Genomic DNA, 22,680 nt, shown 5'->3' with positions numbered 1-22,680 from the left:
GTCTCGTATTGGGGAAATAACAAAACTACTGTTATTATCTGCATGTGCCACGATTTTTTCATGACATGATATTACAAATATGAACCAAGAGACTGCAGGCAATACGAACAAGAACAAGAGAACATTGTAAATATACTTACCAGGTACACACACGAAAAGCAAAACATAACCCGGCTCATATTGTTTGTAGTTGGTGTTTGTATCTGTTGAGTACATTTACAATGTTATCTTGTTCATGATTATTATTCTTGATTAACGATCACGAAAATGTACTGCCCGACCAATATTGCCCAGCTACATGAAAGATTTTAAACAAAACATGAACTCATTATTAAAACATTTATGTTACAAGTTTTGAACACATTGTGCCATTTTACTGGCACAAGTAGCACACATACTGACATAGTGTTGAAAAGTAGCAGGCATAATGCTTACTAGTGTTCACATGAACTATGTGTTTATTGTGTGTGCCTCTTCCGCTCCAAAAACTATGTTCTTTTTTTTTCTTTTTTTTTCTTATGCAGTTATGTTTATTTTTTATTTTTTGTTGTTCTTTGTTTTTTATTTCTATTTTTTTTTTTACATGTATAGGCTTTACATTACATTACATCACATACACAATGGGACAATTACAACACACAGGGGGTGGGGGTGGGTGGGGGTGTTCATGGCTTGGTGGTCGCATTATCAAAAATATGTAAAGGAAAAAGAACCTAAGGGTTACATCAAAACATGCATATACATGCGCCAATCCTTGAAAAATTTATCTAGTGTATTATTCATAGCTGCGTTGTACTTTTCCCAAATACACCTTTGCTTAAAATCTCTATGAAATGTCTGAAAATGAGGGATCTTTTTGTTCATTTTGGAAATATATATGTGATGTTTGGCACAAATTACTCACACATCAAAAACGTTATCGGTGACTACATTGTTAACTATGTTCTTTGTCACAAAGTGTTTTTAACTTGCTACCAAAATCTTAGTGTTCAAAATGTGCTCGGATTAGAATGAAGGAGCGGCTTAGGCTACATGCGTCACTCTGCCTTTCTTTATTTACAGAGAACTATCGATTTTACCCTATTAGAGGAGTGTCAAAGCGACCTGAGAGCGTTTTCTCTAAAATACTATCCCTTTTACAGGGGTGGATCAGTTAGTTTGTAACACCCTTAGAATTGACAAGTGTAATTCGAGGGCTTCTAGCGCACCCGAGACTGCTAGAGGGGTTTAGGGGTTGCCCCCCGAAACAGGTTTTTGTCCGAAGAAGCAAAATGATGCTATCTGGTGCCATCTGAGCTTAGAAATTGCCACGGAGTCATCTTATCAAATTTCCAAGTAAAATTTCTTTTGCTGGAGGGGGATGCATGTGCACCCTGTACACCCCGCCCCCCTGGGTCAACCCCTGCTTAAAGCTACCTGCCTTCTCATGTGAACGATCATACACGACACAACAGATATGCTCAGATATGCTTTAGCATGGGATAAATACATCCTCCCACTTGGATACATACCAACAGTCAACATTCTGACTACTTCTGAGTGTTAATGCTTTTGTTGTGCTTTTACTATATTAATTATGTAGGTCGACGAAGACACGGACTTAACGCAGCAAAATACAACTCTCATAGACATAGCAGGCAGCCAGGGTGTGTATTTGTTGTCGATGTCCAAACGGGAAGATGTGTTGTACCATGTAAAAGCGTTGGTGGATCTATTTTGATTAACAAAATGTTCTACAGAACGGAGGTATGCTTAAGGTTTGCTTGCTGGTCTCGCTTGTTGTTTTCCAGTCAATCTGTTTATGTCAGTAAACAAACACCAATATGACAGCAGTCATTGTGTTCATGTCTTCAAAGTCTTCAGGTTGTTCATCGGCGTAATTGTTCCTCCCTCCTGCCCTTTACCTTTCCGTAGCACTTTCCTTGAAAGAGGAAGAACAATGACAAAAGTCGTATTAATAAATCTGTTCAATCCAAGATGAAAATACATAAGATAAGTAATAGACACATAGTTACTCATAAAAAGTCTGACAATAAAACAGAACTTGCATAAAAGCGTACAGATCTAAAACAGAACAAAGATGTAACACAGACTGTGGGGCAACAAAATAAACAACTAACAACAGGATGAAGAAGATACACACAGAGTTTATAGGAGAGAGAGAGAGAGAGAGAGAGAGAGAGAGAGAGAGAGAGAGAGAGAGAGAGAGAGAGAGAGAGAGAGAGAGAGAGAGATGATGATGGAACTTTATTTTTCAAGGACAGAGGTTTAAGGCGACGCCTTTTCTTTCGACCGGTCCTTATCAGGTAGGCTCAGTGAGTAAGAACCTGAGGAAGATTGATGAGGCAGAGAGAAGGCAGGCAGGCTAACATAGCTTGAGGCGTTAGCAGTAGCTCAGCTCCAATCGCGTGGCAAGTCGACCGCTATGGCAGAGATTTCTCCACATCATCATAGGCAGGCAGGAAGCTCGGTAGACTTGCCCACCCGACAGTCGTAGAGCTAAGTCTGCTAGCTCCCCAGGAAAGCGCTACACCTGTCTCCAGATTTGTGTTGTTAAAGTGCCGTGTTCACCATCGGATCAGTTGTCAGTGTGCAATACTTCCCCAGTGAAGAGACAGTGTGATGTCCCACAGACATTGAGAGAAAGACAGCGGGCTCTTACGGCTCTGGCATCTCCCCGTGCACACACACACACACTCACGCTACTAGAGAGAAATAGAGAGAGATATAGACTGAGAGAGAGAGACAGATAGACAGATAGAGAGAGAGACAGAGAGAGAGAGAGAGAGACAGATAGACAGATAGAGAGAGAGACAGAGAGAGAGAGAGAAATAGAGAGATAGATAGAGAGAGAGAGAGAGACAGATAGAAAGAGAAAGACAGAGAGAGAGACAAAGAGAGACAGGCAGACACACAGATGCACACACACGGTCAATAAGCAAGCCAGCCAGCAAGACAGCCAGACAGAGACAGAACGAGAACAGAAAACAAAAGTTCTACCCCGAAAAGGAAGACAAACACGATATTAAAAAGAGAGAGCGTTGTGACACTACCCCATCGTTAGAAGACTTAAAGAACAAAAGAAAAGTCGAAAATCATTCAAGGGCACAAGATGTCGAAGGATTTCTTACTCAACAAAGTAGGTCCTGCAGCGAGTTTTCCACCACAGCAGACCAAGAAACATTGACAACAACATCACCATCAACACAGCAGCAACCACGCCGACGATGACGTCTGTTGGGTCCGTTGCGTCGTTGTCCGAGATGGGTGCCAAAAACGTGGTTGAAGAGGGTGTGTTGTTGGCTGAACCGTTGAAAGGATCTGAACACAGTAAGTGATCAACAAATAAGTGAAGAAATTCAAGAATTAATATTACAATTTACAAAGAATGATTGAAGTAATCAGTCAATCAGTAACTTGCCCAATCCATGAACTGATGACATAAATAATCTGTCAATCATGTTTTCATGAATAAATGAAACATTAAGTAAATCGATAAATGAACAAGTCAATCCATTACTAGACCAGCAGACCACGAATGAAGGGAGCTGCCAGTCTATTGATGTTCGGCTTTTGTTCAAGGGAAAAGACCCCTTGATTCTACGAGGGCTGTTCCATTATTATTTAGAATCCAGGCTCCTGGCAATATGGCGTCAAATAATAGACGCTTGTGAGGCTTGACACAAACAAATGAAGTTCCAGAGTTATGTCGTTTTCATATGGTCGACTCGGGAAGATACTCACCGCGCAATGTATGAAATTGCGTCATGAAGCTCAAATTCGCGATTTCGGACCGATAACTTACAATAACTACAACATAAGGGTTAAAAGAGGCCGATTTGCATGAAAGTGTGATGAAATGTTTTAGGATGAACGCTCTTTGTACAGCTGTGGTGTCAAACTGGTACAGCAATTTCAAACCGGGTAGACGGAGCCTCGAAAATGATACCCACCCTGGTCTACTCATTTCATCCGTTAGCCTTGAAAACATTGGTGCTGTTGAACAGATAATAAGAGAAAATCACTTAATTATATTCAGGTAGATGCAATATGCCCTTGGCATTAAACGCTCTGCATTTGAAAAGATCGTACACAAATATGTAATGGCCCCAAAGCGATTTGCCGGTTGGGTACCACGTGAACCCAGTGACGGGAAAAAGAGGGGTAGGGCAGAGTGTTGCCTGACAATACTTGAAAAAAATCAGCAATGGCTTGTCCAAATCAACATGGAATATCGTCAGTGGTGACGAAACCTGGGTTAATTAGTTCCACTCTGAAACCAAACAACTGTCGTCAGTTCGGGTGTTTAACCAGGTGACCCAACTCCTGCCAAGTTCAAATAACAAGAAGCACTAACAAATGTTTTGCATCTTTCGTCACTAGATCAAGGTATTTAAACACAGTGACTCTTGAGGACAGGCATACAGTCACGTCTGACTGCTGCGTCCACCACTAATGGTGGAAAATATTCGAGGCTTGGCACAAACACCGTCCAAACACGGGTATTCGAGGGCTTATGCTGTAACATGACAACGCACCTGTGTATACTGCCTTTGCGACAACAGATTTCTTGGCACCAAAGGGAGCACTGCTGCTGGTTGCATCCACCCTATTTTCTTGACATCTCCCCATGCTAGTTCAGCCTGTTCTCGGATTTTAAGAAATAGCCGCGGAAACACGGTTAGAGACCCCTGAAGACTCTGTCCGAGCCTTCACGAGGGCCATACCAGGTATAGCTGATGTCACGTGGTCCCAGGCCAGAATGAGAACGTTTGAGAGGATGGCCAGTTGGGCTGATGGGGTCTATGTCGACCAAAAGAGTGGGATTCCCCGTAGGTCGAGTTCCTGTAGGTGGATTCCCTGTATACCTAAGACTTTAAAATTGGCAATCTAGTATACAGGGAATCCCACAGGGTGCAGTTTTTCAATAAAACTTGCAAACCATACTCAAATTTCTAAGAAATATCAAAAAAAGATCGAAAAACATCAAATTCTAACGATGTCACTAAGCATCACGTGACTTTCATTGATATTAGCAAAACGCTACAGGAACTACACCCTGTGGTATTCCCTGTATACAAGATTGCCAATTTTAAAGTCTTAGGTATACAGAGAATCCACCTACAGGAACTCGACCTACAGTGAATCCCATTCTTTTGGTCGACATAGACCCCAACAGCGCCAGTTGGGTGTCGGCTGGGGAAGGATTGGTCTAGAAAATGGCCTGGTTAGATTGTTATGTGTTTCCGTTTCTGAGATTCTAAATAATTATGGAACAGCCTACGTATGTACGCATCTGGAGAGATCTGTCACGGCTGACATGCTTGTTTCTCCGATACAGATTTCAATGTCATTGTTTATTTCAGGTGGAAGACTATTTCTAATGCTATGTAAAAGCCTGGACATATCTATCGATGTCAAAGGGATCATTTACGCAGAATCGTGTCTTCGGTAGCTGTAACATAAACAACATACAAGCGTTACATCTCCACAATCTGAGAAAATCAGGTATTAAATGGAAATGGTTTTAAGAATACAAACGTTATTGTTAAAAATATAACAGTAATGAAAAACAATTCTGGTCGTAAAGGGTGTTTGGTTTGAAAACGGGCGGTCTTTAGATTCCAATGAATTCCACACTGTATTCTGTACACTGTAGGCACTCACAGACACACTGGTCAACACGACTGGCTCCAGGCAGGTCCCAGGCTAACCCCTCCGGACAGGGCTTACAGCTGACGGACCCTGGTGTGTCCTGGTACTGACCCACTGGACACAGCACACACTGACCGCCCTCCTCCATACTGCCCGCTGCACACGGCACTGAAAGGAGGATAGTGCTAGTTTCAAGAGGGATTGATACATGTGCAGGATACAATTATTATGGGGGCGAGGACGCCCCCATTCTATACGGATAGTTTAGAGGTTGACCATGGGCAGCGCCATTTTGTTGTGAAATACGTCATCAGTTTGTGTACACAGGAAGTTGTGACATCCGTCACCCTATGGGAGGGGTGGAGGCAACATTGTTCATCTGTAGAAAGTTGTGAAATCCGTCACCCTATGGGAGGGGTGACGTCAAAATTGGTCATCACAGAGTTTGTGTAACACAGGAAGTTGTGAAATACGTCACCCTATGGGAGGGGTGACGTCAAAATTGTTCAACAAAAACATGATATGTCGCATTGTGCAGGGTCAACTGCAACAAACTCAAACCGAGCCATTCATACCTAGCTGTATTTGAGAGACTTATATACCCGACATTTTTATTTCTTATTTTTAGCACAGGTGTAGGAAAAATCATGAACCAAAATGTTATTTATTTTCTAATTTAACATTTTTTTTACAAATATGACCATGGTCTTTTAACCATACAGTGACATTAAACATTGTTATGTTAAAAAAAAGAAAAAAGAAATAAAGCTTTTGTGCACAAATCAGAAAATACATTGTACATTTTACCTACAGGCCAAACAGTGTCTGTTGGCGGCAGAGGGCCCAGCAAGTTGCTATTTTTAGATCGATTAAAAGTTGTCAAGAACAGGCGCTTACATTTGGATGTGTCCACTGATAGTAGGTTTGGTTGTGATCAATCAGAATGATGTAGGAATAAAAATGTATGACAGTTTGGTATGATGACATGTAATTCAAATATGCTGAAATGTAATATTATACATGATATAATATTATTATGGCTGTTGCCATGACCATGAACCCCAAGAAAGGTTTAATGTTATGTAAAATCAAAATACCAAAATCAAGCACCTACTAATCTGGTCTCCGGTGCGGCTTGGACCAAAAAAGGATGGACACGCAACTCGCTCAGCCAGCCAGCGCTGCGAGACTTACAGCGGCCAACTTCGCCGCGGCGCGCTCATTGGCTAAGTATTGAACTTGCGTCAAGGCCGATGCGCGTAGATTCCCAGAATGTTTACTTTCGGTTAGATTCTTCGACAGCATTCGCAGAGGTGACTGCCGTATTGTGTACCGCAGTCAGAAGTAATTTATTACTTTTGGGAGTTTAGTAACGTGATATCAGTTTTCAATTGTTCGTTCACTTATATTGCTTTCAGATTTAACACACAAGAAACAGTAGCACGGTTTTCGTTGCGAAAATGTGCATTGGCAGTGCTACGCGATCGAATTGTGTATTATGTACACGCGGTGTTTTTCTCAGGAAAAGACCGAAGCGACATGTGACGTCAGTCGTTCAGCCCGCGAGCGGTGGGATGGGGGGGTTCACATGGTTTGTTTGTTTCAGAACCACACCCATATACACACATTTCACATGTAAACCATTTGTCCGCCCCCTGTCGATATTTATCGACTAAGTTCCTTGTTTGATTATTGCCGATAGAGTGAGTGGTGTTAGCCAAGTTAATCAGCACATTGTGAGCTCAGTGTATTTTATTCAGTGCTGACAAGAAAATAGGCATAAGGAATTAGAGAATACTACATGGCTTGCCGTGTCGTACCAGATTTACACGAGTTTTTTTTTTTTAAATATTGAACTGCGAGCGAAAGCGAGCTGTTCACTATTTGAAAAAGCAAAGAGTGTAAATCTGGTACGACACAGCAAGCCATGTAGTATTCTGTTAATCCTACATACTGTACTTACGTGTATTTCACTGAAAATGTCCTGCATTCGAGGCAGCTAAATTGAAGACGCTTGTTTTGGAACCTCGATCTCTTCTAAAGCCTCGTGCAATCTATTACGTCAAAGCAAAGAAACGTCACTCTAAAAGTGTGGCGTGACGTGTTAGTTCTAAATAATTATCGAGGGTAATTAGCGAGCGCATTTTTTTCTATTCTATAATGACGTTTGTCTCGGTGAATTTGGCATCATAAGCTGTGGAAAAAACAGGTCCCTGCCAGACTTGCTTGACATGACCTCATTTACATGATATACACACGTGTGATTTGAACGATTATTATCTCACGAGTGTCTCTTTCACGTATGTATGATAAAAGACTTTACTATCTTTTACGAGAGATGTTTGTGTGTGGTGTATATAGCAGAATACAAACTACATGACATGGAACAATATTCACGCACTGAAGCAAACATGCAATCAACACAGCAAAACAACATCAACGCACAACAACAACTTAAAAGAACAACATAAACTACCAACCAACCAAAGAGACAAACACAAATATCCCACAACAAACAAAGCAAAAACCTCGTTTCACAAAAGCATTTATCAGTCACACTCACAAAACAAATTCTCAGTTACACTCACATAACAAAAGCTAGAATTGTTACACAAACAAAACACATCACCATCATCATCATCGTCTTACCACATTGTCCAGCGACTGCGATGAAGCCTGACGTGCACACGAAGGAAGCAGAAAAGGTTGCCTCCTCTACGTCCGGCTTGATAATATTATCCTTTGCGGTAATAGTATACAGTTCCTCGGTCTTATTCTTTGTCATGAGAGCCCCCGTTTCCTCGGCCGAATATAACAGGTCTGTGTACTTCCTTATAGTGTCATTGATATCTGCACATACAAAATATAAATACTTTTTTTTTAAGCAGACATACACATGTGTAAAGTACATGTTGTGCTATTCTAATTTAGAATTTCTTGATCGTACCATTTATGTCCCTTTCTGATTTTTGAGTTTTGAAATTGGATGTTGATTATCACTGAGTATTGAGGGAAGGAGAGAGAGAGAGAGAGAGAGAGAGAGAGAGAGAGAGAGAGAGAGAGAGAGAGAGAGAGAGAGAGAGAGAGAGAGAGAGAGAGAGAGAGAGAGAGAGAGACAATGACAATTCGTTATTTTACGAGGGTAACAGAATAAGTATTGGTATACTTTTTTGCATCTGGCCCTCGCCCTAAAGAGGGACTAAATCTACTAGAATAACTACTACTACTACTACTACTACTACAATACTTGCATAATTAGTAAAACAGGATAAGTTTATGTACATACGTGCATTATATGAAACATTGTAGTTTATACAAATATAGAGAGAGAGAGAGAGAGAGAGAGAGAGAGAGAGAGAGAGAGAGAGAGAGAGAGAGAGCGAGAGAGAGAGCGAGAGAGAGAGAGAGAGAGAGAGAGAGAGAGAGAGAGAGAGAGAGAAACTGAAACTGAAACTGAAACTTATTACCAAAGGATAGAGGTTTTAGGCAAAGCCTAATCTTACAACCTGTCCCTTATACAAACACTTAATACAGACGCACATAATATAGATAGTAAAATTGACAAGGTTATTGTTACTTACAGACGTACATAATGTAAATAGTAATAAGAAAGGGGTTATGGTTTTGTATACACATTCAAAAATGGGAAAAACAATATAGGGTGGAAATTGCAGCATAGTTGCAATAATGCATTGCATATAAACATCCAAAACAACTAATAACAAAAGGGAGAAAACAAATGTGGGGAGGAATTGTCCCAATCATTCGCATGTATATCATTATCAATACATACACATAAAGAACAAATCAAAATACAAACATAACTTGACTAAATGTAAAAAGCACTAAAATATCAGACATGAAAAGTGTTCTATTTACCCATTAAGCGGGAATGAAACTGGCGCCTAAACGTTTTCACAGAAGAGGCATTTCGGAGGGGTAGGGGTATGGAATTCCATAGAGACGCTCCTGAGAAGGCTAAACTTGACTTATACAAGTCTAGACGAGGGATTGGGGGGATCAGATTCTGGGACCCATATCTATTTGTGGCATGTCTGAAATGTGATTGTAGATATCTAGGGGAGAAGGTGCGCGAGAGGGAGAGAGAGAGAGAGAGAGAGAGAGAGAGAGAGAGAGAGAGAGAGAGAGAGAGAGAGAGAGAGAGAGAGAGAGCGAGAGAGAGAGAGAGCGAGCAATATAGAGAGAGAGAGCGCGAGTGAGAGAGAGCGCAAGAGAGAGAGAGCGCGAGGGAGCGCGCGAGAGAGAGAGAGCGCGAGAGAGCGCGCGAGAGAGAGGGAGCGCGAGAAAGAGAGAGAGCGCGAGAGAGCGCGAGAGAGAGCGAGAGAGAGAGAGAGAGAGAGAGCGAGAGAGAGAGAGAGAGCGAGAGCGAGAGAGAGAAAGCGAGAGAGAGAGAGAGAGAGCGAGAGAGAGAGCGAGAGAGAGAGAAAGAGAGAGCGAGAGAGAGAGCGAGAGAGAGAGAGAGAGAGCGAGAGAGAGAGCGAGAGAGAGATAGAGAGAGAGAGAGCTAGAGAGAGAGAGAAAGAGAGAGAGAAAGAGCGAGAGAGAGAGAGCGAGAGAGAGAGAGAGAGAGAGCGAGAGAGAGAGAGAGAGAAAGAGAGAGCGAGAGAGAGAGCGAGAGAGAGAGAGAGCGAGAGAGAGAGCGAGAGAGAGATAGAGAGAGAGAGAGCTAGAGAGAGAGAGAAAGAGAGAGAGAAAGAGCGAGAGAGAGAGAGAGCGAGAGAGAGAGAGAGAGAGAGAGAGAGAGAGAGAGAGAGCGAGAGAGAGAGAGAGAGAGAAAGAGAGAGAGAGAGAGAGAGAGAGAGCGAGAGAGAGAGCGAGAGAGAGATAGAGAGAGAGAGAGAGCGAGAGAGAGAGAGAGAGAGAGAGAAAGAGCGAGAGAGAGAGAGCGAGAGAGAGAGAGAGCGAGAGAGAGAGAGAGAGAGAGAGAGAGAGAGAGAGAGAGAGAGCGAGAGAGAGAGAGAGCGAGAGAGAGAGAGAGAGAGAAAGAGAGAGAGAGAGAGAGCGAGAGAGAGAGCGAGAGAGATACAGAGAGAGAGAGAGCGGGAGAGAGAACGAGAAAGAGAGACAGAGAGAGAGAGAGAGAGAGAAAGAGAGAGAGAGAGAGAGAGAGAGAGAGAGAGAGAGAGAGAGAGAGAGAGAGAGAGAGAGAGAGAGAGAGAGAGAGAGAGAAGCACATACTAAGAAAGGACAGGAAGACAAACAAACCAAGAGACGAACTCGCGGACAGAGACAGCCACAGAACACACAAGACAGGTGTGTATTTTTTTATTTTTTAAAATATTTTTTTGCTTAACGCCCAGCCGACCACGAAGGGCCATATCAGGGCGGTGCTGCTTTGACATATAACACAAGACAGGTGAACGTACGAACAAAACCAATGCTAAATCGAATATAATGTTTCAGTTAAAAAACGAATAAATAAACCAAAACTACATCAATAACGACGAATACCTACCTCCAGAAGAGGAGAGAATTGGTTCGAAATCGACACGCAGCGTTACAGCCAATTGTAATTGTTCCACGTTTCGCTTTCGGCGACTTGCATTTTGGTGCACACAGTTAACCTCAACCACCACGTCACATCCGTTGTCAACACAAGGCAATTTCTTCAGGTTCTGCGTCACTTCCACAATGAGGATGTTCTTATCGATGTCACATCCGCTTTTTAGAGGAACATATTGCGTCATTTCCGCCGCAGGTGGTATCTGGGGTGCTACAAACAAACACAAACACCTTACAGGTTATTTTGCTTAAGTTAAAGCCTTTAAAAATGTCTGCAAAGTCCTTACCCTTCGAGGTCACTTCTCAGAAAAATTGTTAAAACACCCCAAATCATTTAAAGGAAAAGTCCAAGGTTTTTAAATATCCCCCAAAACTTGAAAATCGAATGCCAAATGTTACAAACATCTCTGGAAAAATATTTTAAAAATTGAAAAAAAATTGTTGTTGTTGTAGTTGCAGATTTAGTGTTGCGGGGCTAACCAAGACAAGTCGCCTGGGGTCAAGTAGTGGTCACGTGATTTTTGGTACACTGTGACGTTGGTACACTGTGACGTCACAAGTTATTGTGTTGATTCTACCACTAGTACCAGCTTGATTTTCACACAGAAAAGTCACCACTGTATGCCCGAAAAGAATGCCTCGGTGGAGGGCAGCCGCAAACAGCAACAACTCGTCAATGTTCCCAGGCATTTCATAGCACACTTTCCCTCACAAAACTCTGAGTCTCTTGTGGAAATGGAAGAGATGTGTGCAGCACAAGCGTGCAGATTTCAAAGTGTCGGGCACTTTCTGGACACAGATTTCGCAATTTTTCTGCAGCACAAAAGTTGGCGTTTCATCCCTGAAACAAATGTTTTGACCACTGGCAGTGTCTTCCCTTCATAAAAGTCCGGAAAGGGGAGTATTACGCGAGGCTGGTACAGTCGACGAGCCATCGAAACTCCGAGGCGACATACGAACAGCGGATTATCTCACAAGAAGGAATGCGTTGAAGGTCAGAGTACATGCTTCTATTTTCATGCATACACGTAAACATTGTTTTGCTGCGCAGCGAATACGAATTGGTGCAGAACAGTGTGTCTGGGTCCAGCTGATATTCGCTGGAGTACAGATGCGCCACAGGCTAGATCTACAAAGTTACAGAACGGTCTGAGCTGAGCTAAGAGCAAGAGTAAAAAGTAGTCAGGGTTGTGGACACGTAAGACAATGCGTGTGTCACGTTATCTATTCTATTCAGTCGCAAACTATCCCCTGATATCAATTCATGAAATTGGCAGCGTTTGCTGGAATCATGGCTTAATGCTATTTTTACCAGATCTAAACTTTTGGTGGATGTGCAACCGGTAAGATAAACAGACACCTGCATGCTAGAGACAAGAAGATTACGAATTGTGCAGGGAATTAATCTTTCTGCATTGACTGAGAGACGCAAAACCAGTCTAATTGCTACAACATGGATACACATCCAGACGATTTCCAGAGGGTGTCTAAATGTTCAATGTACTGTATAGATCAGAAACATACTTTCGAATTGATTTATACTCACACTCATTTTCTCTCTTCTTTTACTTCCAGACCTTTCATCATCACTCACGGCCACTGGTCAGAACAGGTCACTAGACACTGACACCGTGACCATTCGGCATTCCAGATTTCCCGGTTCTCCGTGATCACAACGCAACTGTTGACCAGTCCTGTTCCTACCGTCCAGAATCACCACAGGAGAAAACCAACGTGCCATTCATCGTAAGATTTTTGTTTTGTTTTGAAAATTAGTGCCTTATTCTAGCTTTGCAAAAAACGAGAAAGTGTCTTTGACAGATACCATCCAAATAATACATTATGAAAACAAGTACAAGTTCATTTCTACTCATGTTAATCGTTTATGCTTTCTGTGCTGAGCGACATATGGATTGAATTTCTTTCGTAACTCACCTCCCGTCAACCTGCAAAACTATATCTGTCGAAGTAGTTTCAAATAAAGTCAGTATGCTTCCGAATAAAAAATATAAAAAAGGGTATTTTCTGAAATGTTTAATTATAGACCAAAACAAAACATTCACGAGTATGTTGTTGACCTGATGGTTTTTATGGTAGACAGCAAGAGTTGCATGTTCAAGAAGTTTAAGCAGTACATTTGAAAGAGCAAGGTAATTTAAGGTGGTATAATTTTAATGGTAGGTTCCACTGTGAGGCGACATGGAGGGTATCTTTGACGGACTCATTCAACATTCATACCCATGCACTTCACCTCAAACACATAAGCTTTGTTCTTGAGTCAAATTTATTGGCTTCATAAATTTATATTGTGAATTTTTGTCCGTTTGCAGATTGGCTTATCTATGAATTTTTTCGAAAATATCTTGCGATCTACGTACGCATAATGTAACACATGAAGAAGAACATAAACAGTTCGTCAAAAGGAATCTAATTTGCATTTCAACCCATGTGCCTTCCTTATTGTTAATTTTTTCTTCATAAAGACTACTTGAAATAAACAAAATGTTTAACCATTTCAAGGCCTCTGAACACGTTTAAAAAAAATGCAGGTCTTTGCTCACTATATCAGATCTGCCAAGGCTCAGTTTACACAGGTAAAATCATCTGTCGACTTGAACACATACCAATAATCAACAGCCTCACTGCTTCTTGGAGCTGGATTTTGTGTGTGGAATGAATCACACATGTGGCGTTTTAGAATATAATTCATAGAAGATGTACATTCTTGCAGAAAGGCTTTAATTTAATAATTCGGTCTTCGTGATGTTCTCTTAAAATAACTAACATGTGTTCCCTTTGCCGGACCTCTGAACCAGTTTTGTGAATATGCAGGTTAAACTCGTGCTTTTTCTGTGTTATCAGTGTATTTCTCATCCAGGCATGGATGCCTCCTCTTAAATGGACAGCCCTTCGACAGCCCTTCCCGTGTAAACGATTGGGTTCAAAATCTCAAATCTTACCAGGCTTTTACATGGGATGTGGCCATCCTTCCGTTTTGAAAAATACCAGAACTCAACACTCTGTAACAGTATGAGTACTCTCTTTGCGAATGTAGAATTTTATGAATTAATTTCTTAAACGCCACACGTGTAAAACATTCCCTAAAAAATCCAGCTCCAAAAACCAGTCAGGATGTTTATTCCTGGTATATGTTCAAGTCAAGAGATTTTTTTCTCCATGTAAAAGTCTTCGCAGATCTGTGTAGTGAGCAATCCTGTTTTGGAAAAGGACGTGCCTTTATGCCTGTATAGACGGTTTGATTGTTGAGATACCTGGTGGCAATGACCGCACGGGTGGCAAGAGGTAGTAATGCACAGATGACAAAAAACCGACCTGCATTTAAAAAAAAGTTAGGAGGCCTTGATAGGGGGAAACATTTTGTTAATTTCCAGAATCTTTATGAAGAAATAATGAACGAAAAGAAAGTCTGGTCTTGAAGTAAATGCAAATTAAACTATGTATACTTTTGACAAACTTTTCTGTTCTTATTCACATGTTAAAATGTGTGCAGAGATCGTTAGTTACTTCCCCAAAACCATGTTTCAGGCAACAGGCAAACGGAAAATACTGGACACAAGTTATGCTGACCGGCTCATGGACTGACTACCTGATGCTGGAGTACACCAACAGTGGAAAAAGTCTGGAACAAAATGTTGCAGAATGTGAACCATGTACTGGACCACGTGACAACTCAGTATCTTCAAACCACGCAGGAATCTGTTCAACCAAAGATACTAGTTCAACACAGTCACACGATTTGTAAAAGTATATTTCAGCCTTCTGTAGCTCAGGGAGTTTGAACCCCACTCTTCATCCGTTTGGGAAAGTATTTCTGATTGTTTTGACTGCACAGGTTGGTAATGGTACTCTGATGCTTCTGCCTAGAAACCCCACTCGCTAGCGCACCAGCTGCCTGTCATGGGTAAGCGACGTGCCTGTATTTCCTGCAAAGCAAGACAGAATAAAACAGCAGCTTAGTTTGAGCTTTTAAGACATTCGTACCCGAGAAAACGTGTACGTGTTTGTTTGGAGAGGGTGGATAGAATCATAAGACACGCTGTGTCTATGTGACGTAGAGCAGGTTTTCAAATTCATGCTGAAGCACTGTGTGATCGCTATTTTTTTGGCATATCTTACCTTGATTTCAGATAGACTGGGAACCGAAATGAGGATGTTTACATGAATAAACTATGCTGATATGTATGTGTTTAGAAATAAAGAATAGTTTTAATGATATATGTTGGTGTGTTTTTGTTTTTTAACCCAATGTGATATTTTCGTATTTGAAAACAAATTGTACACTCTGTTGTCAATTTTACTTTCAGTTTCAGATAAATAAATCTATCATAATGGAAATCATCTGTTTGTGTTGTGTTACTTACCCATTTTGATCAATGTTGAGTCGTCCATATTCCTGTGTGTACGCATAGTATGCAGTTTGAAGGTAGTATATGTCCGAGCAAACATAGGAGGATGTGCTGTTAGCCTGTCTATCTCCTCATCCAGGTTTTCCAGATATTTGAATTTCGTTCCCTCTTGGAGTTTCTGCACTGACACCTGATAAGCAAAATACACGTATCACTCTGTGATCATGGCAAAATGAATCATCTCGGTATGCCCCGTTCAAAAATTACCTTGAGATTCTAAGGTATACACATAAATTGCAGTGGATCACAAAAACAACACGAACAGTAGTACATGTAGCCTATATACAGTATTCAGTTTAAAAATTCATGCAATGAGAGTCAATAACCCGATTTAACCCCAGGTAGATTCAGGGTCCCACTGACTGAATCTCATATGGTTGCTTTTCGGCACACACCACACATTTTTAATGGGACTGCGAGGTTTTGTTAATACAGTAAAATATATAGTAGCAACGTACTGTCTGTTCAGTGTTCGTGACGTTTGAGAATACCGATCTATGCACTAACGCATTGTCTTTTTGTAGTGTGACTGTCCGATATTGCGTACTCCTAAAAATCAATAATCAAAAAGTTTGAACTGCTGTAATCGTGTTTCAGCATATGTCTGACACTGACAGTGCTTATTTGCTTCCAAAACGGCTTGCGATATCACGCCATCAGCGTTTCGCCACTGCTCAGAAAATCTTATGATTTCAGATCTAGTTTGAGATCGGAAATCACGTGTGCTCGTTTAAAAAAAACTAAATTCATTTATTACTTCCCTTTGACCGTTTCGCAAGAAAAATGTCAGGATCACTATTAGATCTAGTATTAGCACATGAAAGCAGCCCACCGCCATTTCAAAAAAGTTTCACTGTTTAGTGGTGTCGATGTCATGTAGTGTCTTACTGTCGCAAATAAAAATACCAGGATAATTGCAGTTTTGTCCGCAAGAAACAGGCTTTGCGCAATGTTAACTTGATGTCTACATGTTTCGTTGTGTGACTGAAGAATTACTCAGAAAGAGAAAATAAGGATAGTCGCGTGTGAACATCACTGTGGAAGCATTTATTCTAAACTGGGCAGTTCAAGGACTAGTGTTTCAACATCACAACAAAGAGAATCACATACCATTTCGTATTGCCGCTTATGCTGGCTCTGTTTCAAGCAGTTCCTTGTGGCCTCGCCAGCATTTTGACGACGAAGAGGCTCAAACGGGCACGCTAAAACCTCAGGCTGGCTGAAAACCGGTCCGTATTCCACTTGTCTTCCTCACTGCTTGAGCCGGCCATATTTGTTGTTCAAGGCTCGTGACGTAGCACACGTATGTGCACAAGGTCATGAGCCAAGACTGCGCGCGCGATGGAACGATTCAGAACAACCAAAAACGAGTCAAAGTATACTTTTTGGATTTCTGTGTTCATTTTTACACACGCATTTGTGGTTGATGAATTAAGAGGGTCAACGTATCAAAAGTGACCCTAAACCTTGGACTTTTCCTTTAAAGACATAAAATGATAAAGCCAAGAGATTATTGAGTGGATGTATTTGTGTCTAATGTTCTGCGTCTGCTGTTCTAGAAATTAGACTATGGCAACATATCTTTTTATATTTAGTCAAGTTTTGACTAAATATTTTAACATCGAGGGGGAATCGAAACGAGGGTCGTGGTGTATGTGTGTGTGTGTGTGCGTGTGTGTGTGTGTGTAGAGCGATTCAGACTAAACTACTGGACCGATCTTTATGAAATTTGACATGAGAGTTCCTGGGTATGAAATCCCCGAACGTTTTTTTCATTTTTTTGATAAATGTCTTTGATGACGTCATATCCGGCTTTTCGTGAAAGTTGAGGCGGCACTGTCACGCCCTCATTTTTCAACCAAATTGGTTGAAATTTTGGTCAAGTAATCTTCGACAAAGCCCGGGGTTCGGTATTGCATTTCAGCTTGGTGGCTTAAAAATTAATTAATGACTTTGGTCATTAAAAATCTGAAAATTGTAAAAAAAAATAAAAATTTATAAAACGATCCAAATTTACGTTTATCTTATTCTCCATCATTTGCTGATTCCAAAAACATATAAATATGTTATATTTGGATTAAAAACAAGCTCTGAAAATTAAATATATAAAAATTATTATCAATTTTTTTTTTTCGAAATCAATTTAAAAACACTTTCATCTTATTCCTTGTTGGTTCCTGATTCCAAAAACATATAGATATGATATGTTTGGATTAAAAACACGCTCAGAAAGTTAAAACGAAGAGAGGTACAGAAAAGCGTGCTATCCTTCTCAGCGCAACGAATACCCCGCTCTTCTTGTCAATTCCACGGGCACTGCCTTTGCCACGGGCGGTGGAGTGACGATGCTACGAGTATACGGTCTTGCTGCGTTGCGTTGCGTTCAGTTTCATTCTGTGAGTTCGACAGCTACTTGACTAAATATTGTATTTTCGCCTTACGCGACTTGTTTTATCCTACGTACGTGAGACATACCACTCATGTCATAACAATATCGTTCACTCCACAGTTCACGTGAAGAGGTCGTATCACTCCTTGTGTTTTCAAATATTGAAAAGCTCGCTTTCGCTCGCAGTTTTATATATTAAAAAAAAAACACAACTCGTGTAAAACTGGTATCACATAGGAAGCCATGTAGTATTCTCTATAAGCAACATTTCACTATAATTGGGTATGTGTGTTTTTTGTGTGCTCTGTCACATTCGTTACACGGTGTACGTTAAACATACTTGAGCACGAGGGAAGCCTGAAAGGGGTCGTGCGGTCAGACTGTCCATTCCACAGGTGGCCGGTCATCTCGCCACACCTGTACAAAGGGAACTCTTCGGACGACAGGTAACTAGGGACACAGGTCAAGTTGCATGTCTTCAGGTACGGGGAGCTCTTCTCCTCACAGGTGAGAAAGGTGCCAGCTGAGCGGATAATTTCAGAACAAACTGAAACAAGATGACATGAGCTTATTATGGATGGTCATGCGATTAAGCCGTTGTGATATGCAAACTACAAAAAACACCAATACTTATCGAGAATCACTCTCTCCCTCCACCCCTCTCTCCACCCCTCTCTCCATCCCCCCCCCCTCTCTCTCTCTCTCTCTCTCTCTCTCTCTCTCTCTCTCTCTCTCTCTCTCTCTCTCTCTCTCTCTCTCTCTCTCTCTGTAGGCCTACAACTTTCTTTTCCCCCCGATCAATCTCCCATCTACGCATCGTTCTTACATGAGATGGATAGGCACCCTACCACAAAACTACACATATAAACAGACTCTGTAGATAAAACATTAAGCAGTCACTAAGCACACACACGTGGTATGTGTCTACCATACCTGGACACTCTCCGGGGTGACAAATAGCTGTCTCATTTGCATCCCCAGTACATCGGGTTCCACCGTTTGCAGGGACAGGGCTGTCACATGACCGATCACGTGAGCGGATTCCATTTCCACAAGTGACAGAACATGGCGTCCATTCCGACCAGTTATTCCAAGCACCGTTTACTGAAAAAGACAAACCATGTACGGTGCGAAATGGCTTATGTTTTATGTTATTGTGTTACATTTATTGCTGAACATTGCAGTCAGCTGGTGGTGGTGAGTTTGTCTTCTTTTGATTGTAATATGTAAAGTGAGTGTTACACACTCAAGAAAGCTGTTGCAATTAAAACATTGTAAAATGGTACAGCTGGACGTATCAATGTGAGTTCCTTGTTCACAAAGGGAAATCGATCAAAAGTTCTATTCTTTCCGTAAACAGAGTTTGACGTTCAACGGAGATAACTGCATGACTTACTGCTCGTACGGAAAGTTTCCTTGGGACACAAAACAGGAATTTTACCTTTTGTCATTATTGTATTTGTTGATGTTTTCGGTGTGTCTTCTAATCGTTTAACCTGTTCTTTTTCTATTTATGTTTTATGTACGCCATGCCTGACCAGATCGGAGATGCGAGTGTAATTGTTTACACTGGAAGGACCGTAGCTTTAAAACCCTAACCGCCGGAATTTTTAGTTAGCAACAACAACAAAAAACACGACAGTACGACCATTTTAACCAGGGGAGGCACTCATCTTGCTACGGGTGCAAAGGGAAATATACAGTTGTTGTTTTTCTTGTCAGAGTATTGATTTTTCCTTTATAGCCAAGTACGTATCTGTTACGTAGTGTGGGCGGGAATATAGATCAGTCGGTATCGGCGTCAGCTTCAAAAACCACTTGTCGCTATTGGCGTGGGTTCTACCCCCACGTTCGCCGATTTATTCATCTCCAAGAGTCAAATTTGTGCAGACTCTACAAAGTATCCGTACAACCCCGTTGGGCACGCATGCGCACGATAAAGAACCGGCAAAGCCTACAGCGAAAGTGTCAGGGGTTGGAAAACCTGAATACACGCATGCAGGACAAATAAGTAGAGGTTACATGCTGAGTCTCAGTGATTATCAAAAATAATGGTCGAAGTTAGCGGATCATGAAAAATGCGAGCTTTAGCGAGCTTTTTCATGACAGCGAACTGAGACCATTATTTTTTATAATCACTGAGACGAGGTGTGTAACCTCTTTATTCCTCCTTTCTTCAGTTATTCAAAGAAAAGAGGAGTTTTTTTGCGAAAGTTTGATCGAATCCTATTCTCTCAACCAGTAAACCTGCGCAGGCGATCGATTAATGCGCGGTTGTATAGTTCCGTGCAAATCATTCCATTCTGTTAACACTTCTTGTCAGTTTTCCTATTTTGGGCTAAAATCAAGTACACAGATATGCTGTTATTCTGCTGTGGCGGCAAAGGCAGATATTGTGTGTTCTGTATATGTTTTGGTATCGCTTTGGATAATGTTTTTTCGTCAAATGGGACTAGCAGACGAACTTTTGCACCCGTGTTCCAACGTTAAAAACTGTATGAAGTTCAGTTTTCTGGGGAAAATAGTGTATGAAACCCCTTTATGTTGTTTAAATTGATGAGATGTGTGCATGTGGTTGCGTGTGATCTGTTTATTAAATGAAATATTGTTGAAAACTGACCGTCGGATTGCAGTCTGTTGTCGAAGGAACTGAGTGAAAAGAAGGGGAACTACTCTTGTCGCTAGACAAAGTATGAGTTACTTGCCTTGGGAAATTGCTTGTGATGAACGGCTTGAGCACGGGAGATGAGATTCAGAAAACAACCGAACTCATGGATTTTATATGGAGATTCATGTGTTCAGGCCTGTAGTTGTTAATTTAAATGCGGTATGTTTGTATTGTTTGCTCCAGAGATGTATACTTCGTACATTAGAGCGTTCGGAACTTTTCAGTCGCAAAAAGTAGTACCGAAACAGAACAACCTCTCAACCCATTGCACTATCGAGGATTCAGGCTGTTGCTGGGTCGTTATTTGTTTGGTTGCTGGGTCATTATCGAAAAATAACTACCCCTACAAGTTTACAGAGGTAAAGAAGCAGAGGGGGGAATAAAAATAAATACTGGGTAGCACGTTGCTGTTGCTGCACGCAATACCCAGGGATAGCAGCCCGACTTTCCTTGAGGCGATTCCCCAAGGACAGTAAGATGTACGAAACACCAAAGAGTTGAGGAACGCACTTGACATACTCACCAGGACAGGCGTGTGCGTTGCACGTGTTTATCTCCAAAGAACTCCAGTCACACCGGTCACCGCCAGCCTGGGGGGTGGGGTTGTTGCACTCACGTGTCCGTGTTCTTTCCCCCCCTCCACACTCCGCGCTGCACTCTGACCACTCGGCCCATGTGCTCCACTGACCGTGCACTGTAAAGAACGGGTTTTATGTACACTGAATCCAGAAGCAGTTGTAAGATAACGTCCTTTCCCGTATAAACTATGATGTACTCCTCTCACTCTCAATGCCTTTCACGCCTGGTGGCGTGTAGGGCAGCATGATGTACTCCCCAGCAGACTTATGTTATGCTTTTACGTGGTATTCAAAAATATCCCTTCACTTGGACACATACCCAAACGTAACATTGGGACTATCTTTTGGTGCAAAGTTAGACTTACGAAATCGATTGACTCCAAAGGTGATCGAGTCAGCTACAACATTAAGGCCAAAAAAAAAAAAGGTCTGTTTACGGTAACATAGGCCAAAAAAATAGGGTCGGTAGGTCGGGATTATTTTTTTTTTTTTTTTTTTTTTTTTTTTTTTCCTCCAACAAACCATATTTTTACGTTATTTTGCCCAAAAAAACACGACTTTTTTTTTTTTTTTCCCCAAATGCCAAAAAAATGTCTAGGGTCGCGCGAAAAAACTAGGGTCGGTCGGGTTACCGTAAACAGACCTATTTTTTTTTTGGCCTAATGCAACCAAACATGTCTCACTCTGCACAGAAAGAAACCAATCTGTTGATATTTGCTATGTGATCTCGTGCAAAAGTGCTCTTATGCTTGATACAATCAATCAATCAATACATCAATCAATTATAATTAATCAGAATCGACTTTTTGTACATACTTTGTCCAACCACATCCATACCTTCATTTCATATGGCCATAATAGCACAATAATTTAATCCTCGTTTATATATTTTGTTTGCACGTGAGTCTGACACTTACTGTTTAGGTATTGTGTAACACACTGTTTTAACATTGACCAACAAGTATAACAGTTATTGTTAACACTGACCCGGGCACTGGGGCGTTCCACACGTCTGTGTCTGGGTGAACTCTCCGCTACAGTTGTCGCCGTCGTTCAATGGGGGCGGGTTGTTGCAGAGTCGTTGGCGTTGTTGGTGACCTTCACACGAGGCGCTGCAGTTCGACCATGGCTGCCATTCGCCAAACTCACCATGAACTGAAATTGGAACAAAGACAAAAGTGATTATCACGAAAGTGTTGCCCTTTGACTCCCTTTAAGTGTATCCATATCGTTGCCTGCTGAGAACTCCCCTCACTGGCTTGGTCTCTCTCCCCGATTTCTATCTTCTTCTACCCTTGCATAACTGTCGGTCTCTCTGTCTTTGTCCCTCTCTGTATCTCAGCTAAGCATAAGCTAATTATATACAGTTAGAGGCACAATCACAATATTTAAACAGAAAAGAAAAAACATCATTGTGGTTTTGATTTTGATAAATTACTT

General features: G+C 41.4%; 1 protein-coding gene and 1 long non-coding RNA gene across 2 annotated transcripts in view; both read right to left on the bottom strand.

The window, feature by feature from the left end:
- Window positions 1-290: 290 nt before the first annotated feature.
- LOC138961731 (uncharacterized) overlaps window positions 291-22,680 on the bottom strand; it is a 51,866-nt gene continuing 29,476 nt past the window's right edge. Inside the window, exons 26-34 of the mRNA XM_070333406.1 lie at window positions 22,228-22,395; window positions 21,186-21,356; window positions 18,928-19,098; window positions 18,335-18,541; window positions 11,132-11,389; window positions 8,305-8,505; window positions 5,668-5,823; window positions 3,132-3,321; window positions 291-1,921 (exon numbers count right to left, since the gene is read on the bottom strand). Coding sequence (XP_070189507.1) covers window positions 1,843-1,921; window positions 3,132-3,321; window positions 5,668-5,823; window positions 8,305-8,505; window positions 11,132-11,389; window positions 18,335-18,541; window positions 18,928-19,098; window positions 21,186-21,356; window positions 22,228-22,395 — 1,601 coding nt within the window. The 3' untranslated portion in view covers window positions 291-1,842. The remainder of the gene's footprint in view (window positions 1,922-3,131; window positions 3,322-5,667; window positions 5,824-8,304; window positions 8,506-11,131; window positions 11,390-18,334; window positions 18,542-18,927; window positions 19,099-21,185; window positions 21,357-22,227; window positions 22,396-22,680) is intronic.
- On the bottom strand, window positions 13,445-17,088 carry LOC138961728 (uncharacterized). Its single transcript, XR_011454292.1, has 3 exons — window positions 16,716-17,088; window positions 15,561-15,735; window positions 13,445-15,122 (listed from the first exon to the last, which is right to left on the bottom strand). It is a non-coding gene; the product is annotated as an uncharacterized lncRNA (long non-coding RNA).

Source organism: Littorina saxatilis, linkage group LG3, assembly GCF_037325665.1.
Source record: "Littorina saxatilis isolate snail1 linkage group LG3, US_GU_Lsax_2.0, whole genome shotgun sequence".
Classification (NCBI taxonomy): Eukaryota; Metazoa; Mollusca; class Gastropoda; order Littorinimorpha; family Littorinidae; genus Littorina; species Littorina saxatilis.
The sequence above is the reverse complement of the archived record's forward strand: the minus strand, read 5'-3'. Positions and strand labels throughout refer to the sequence as shown.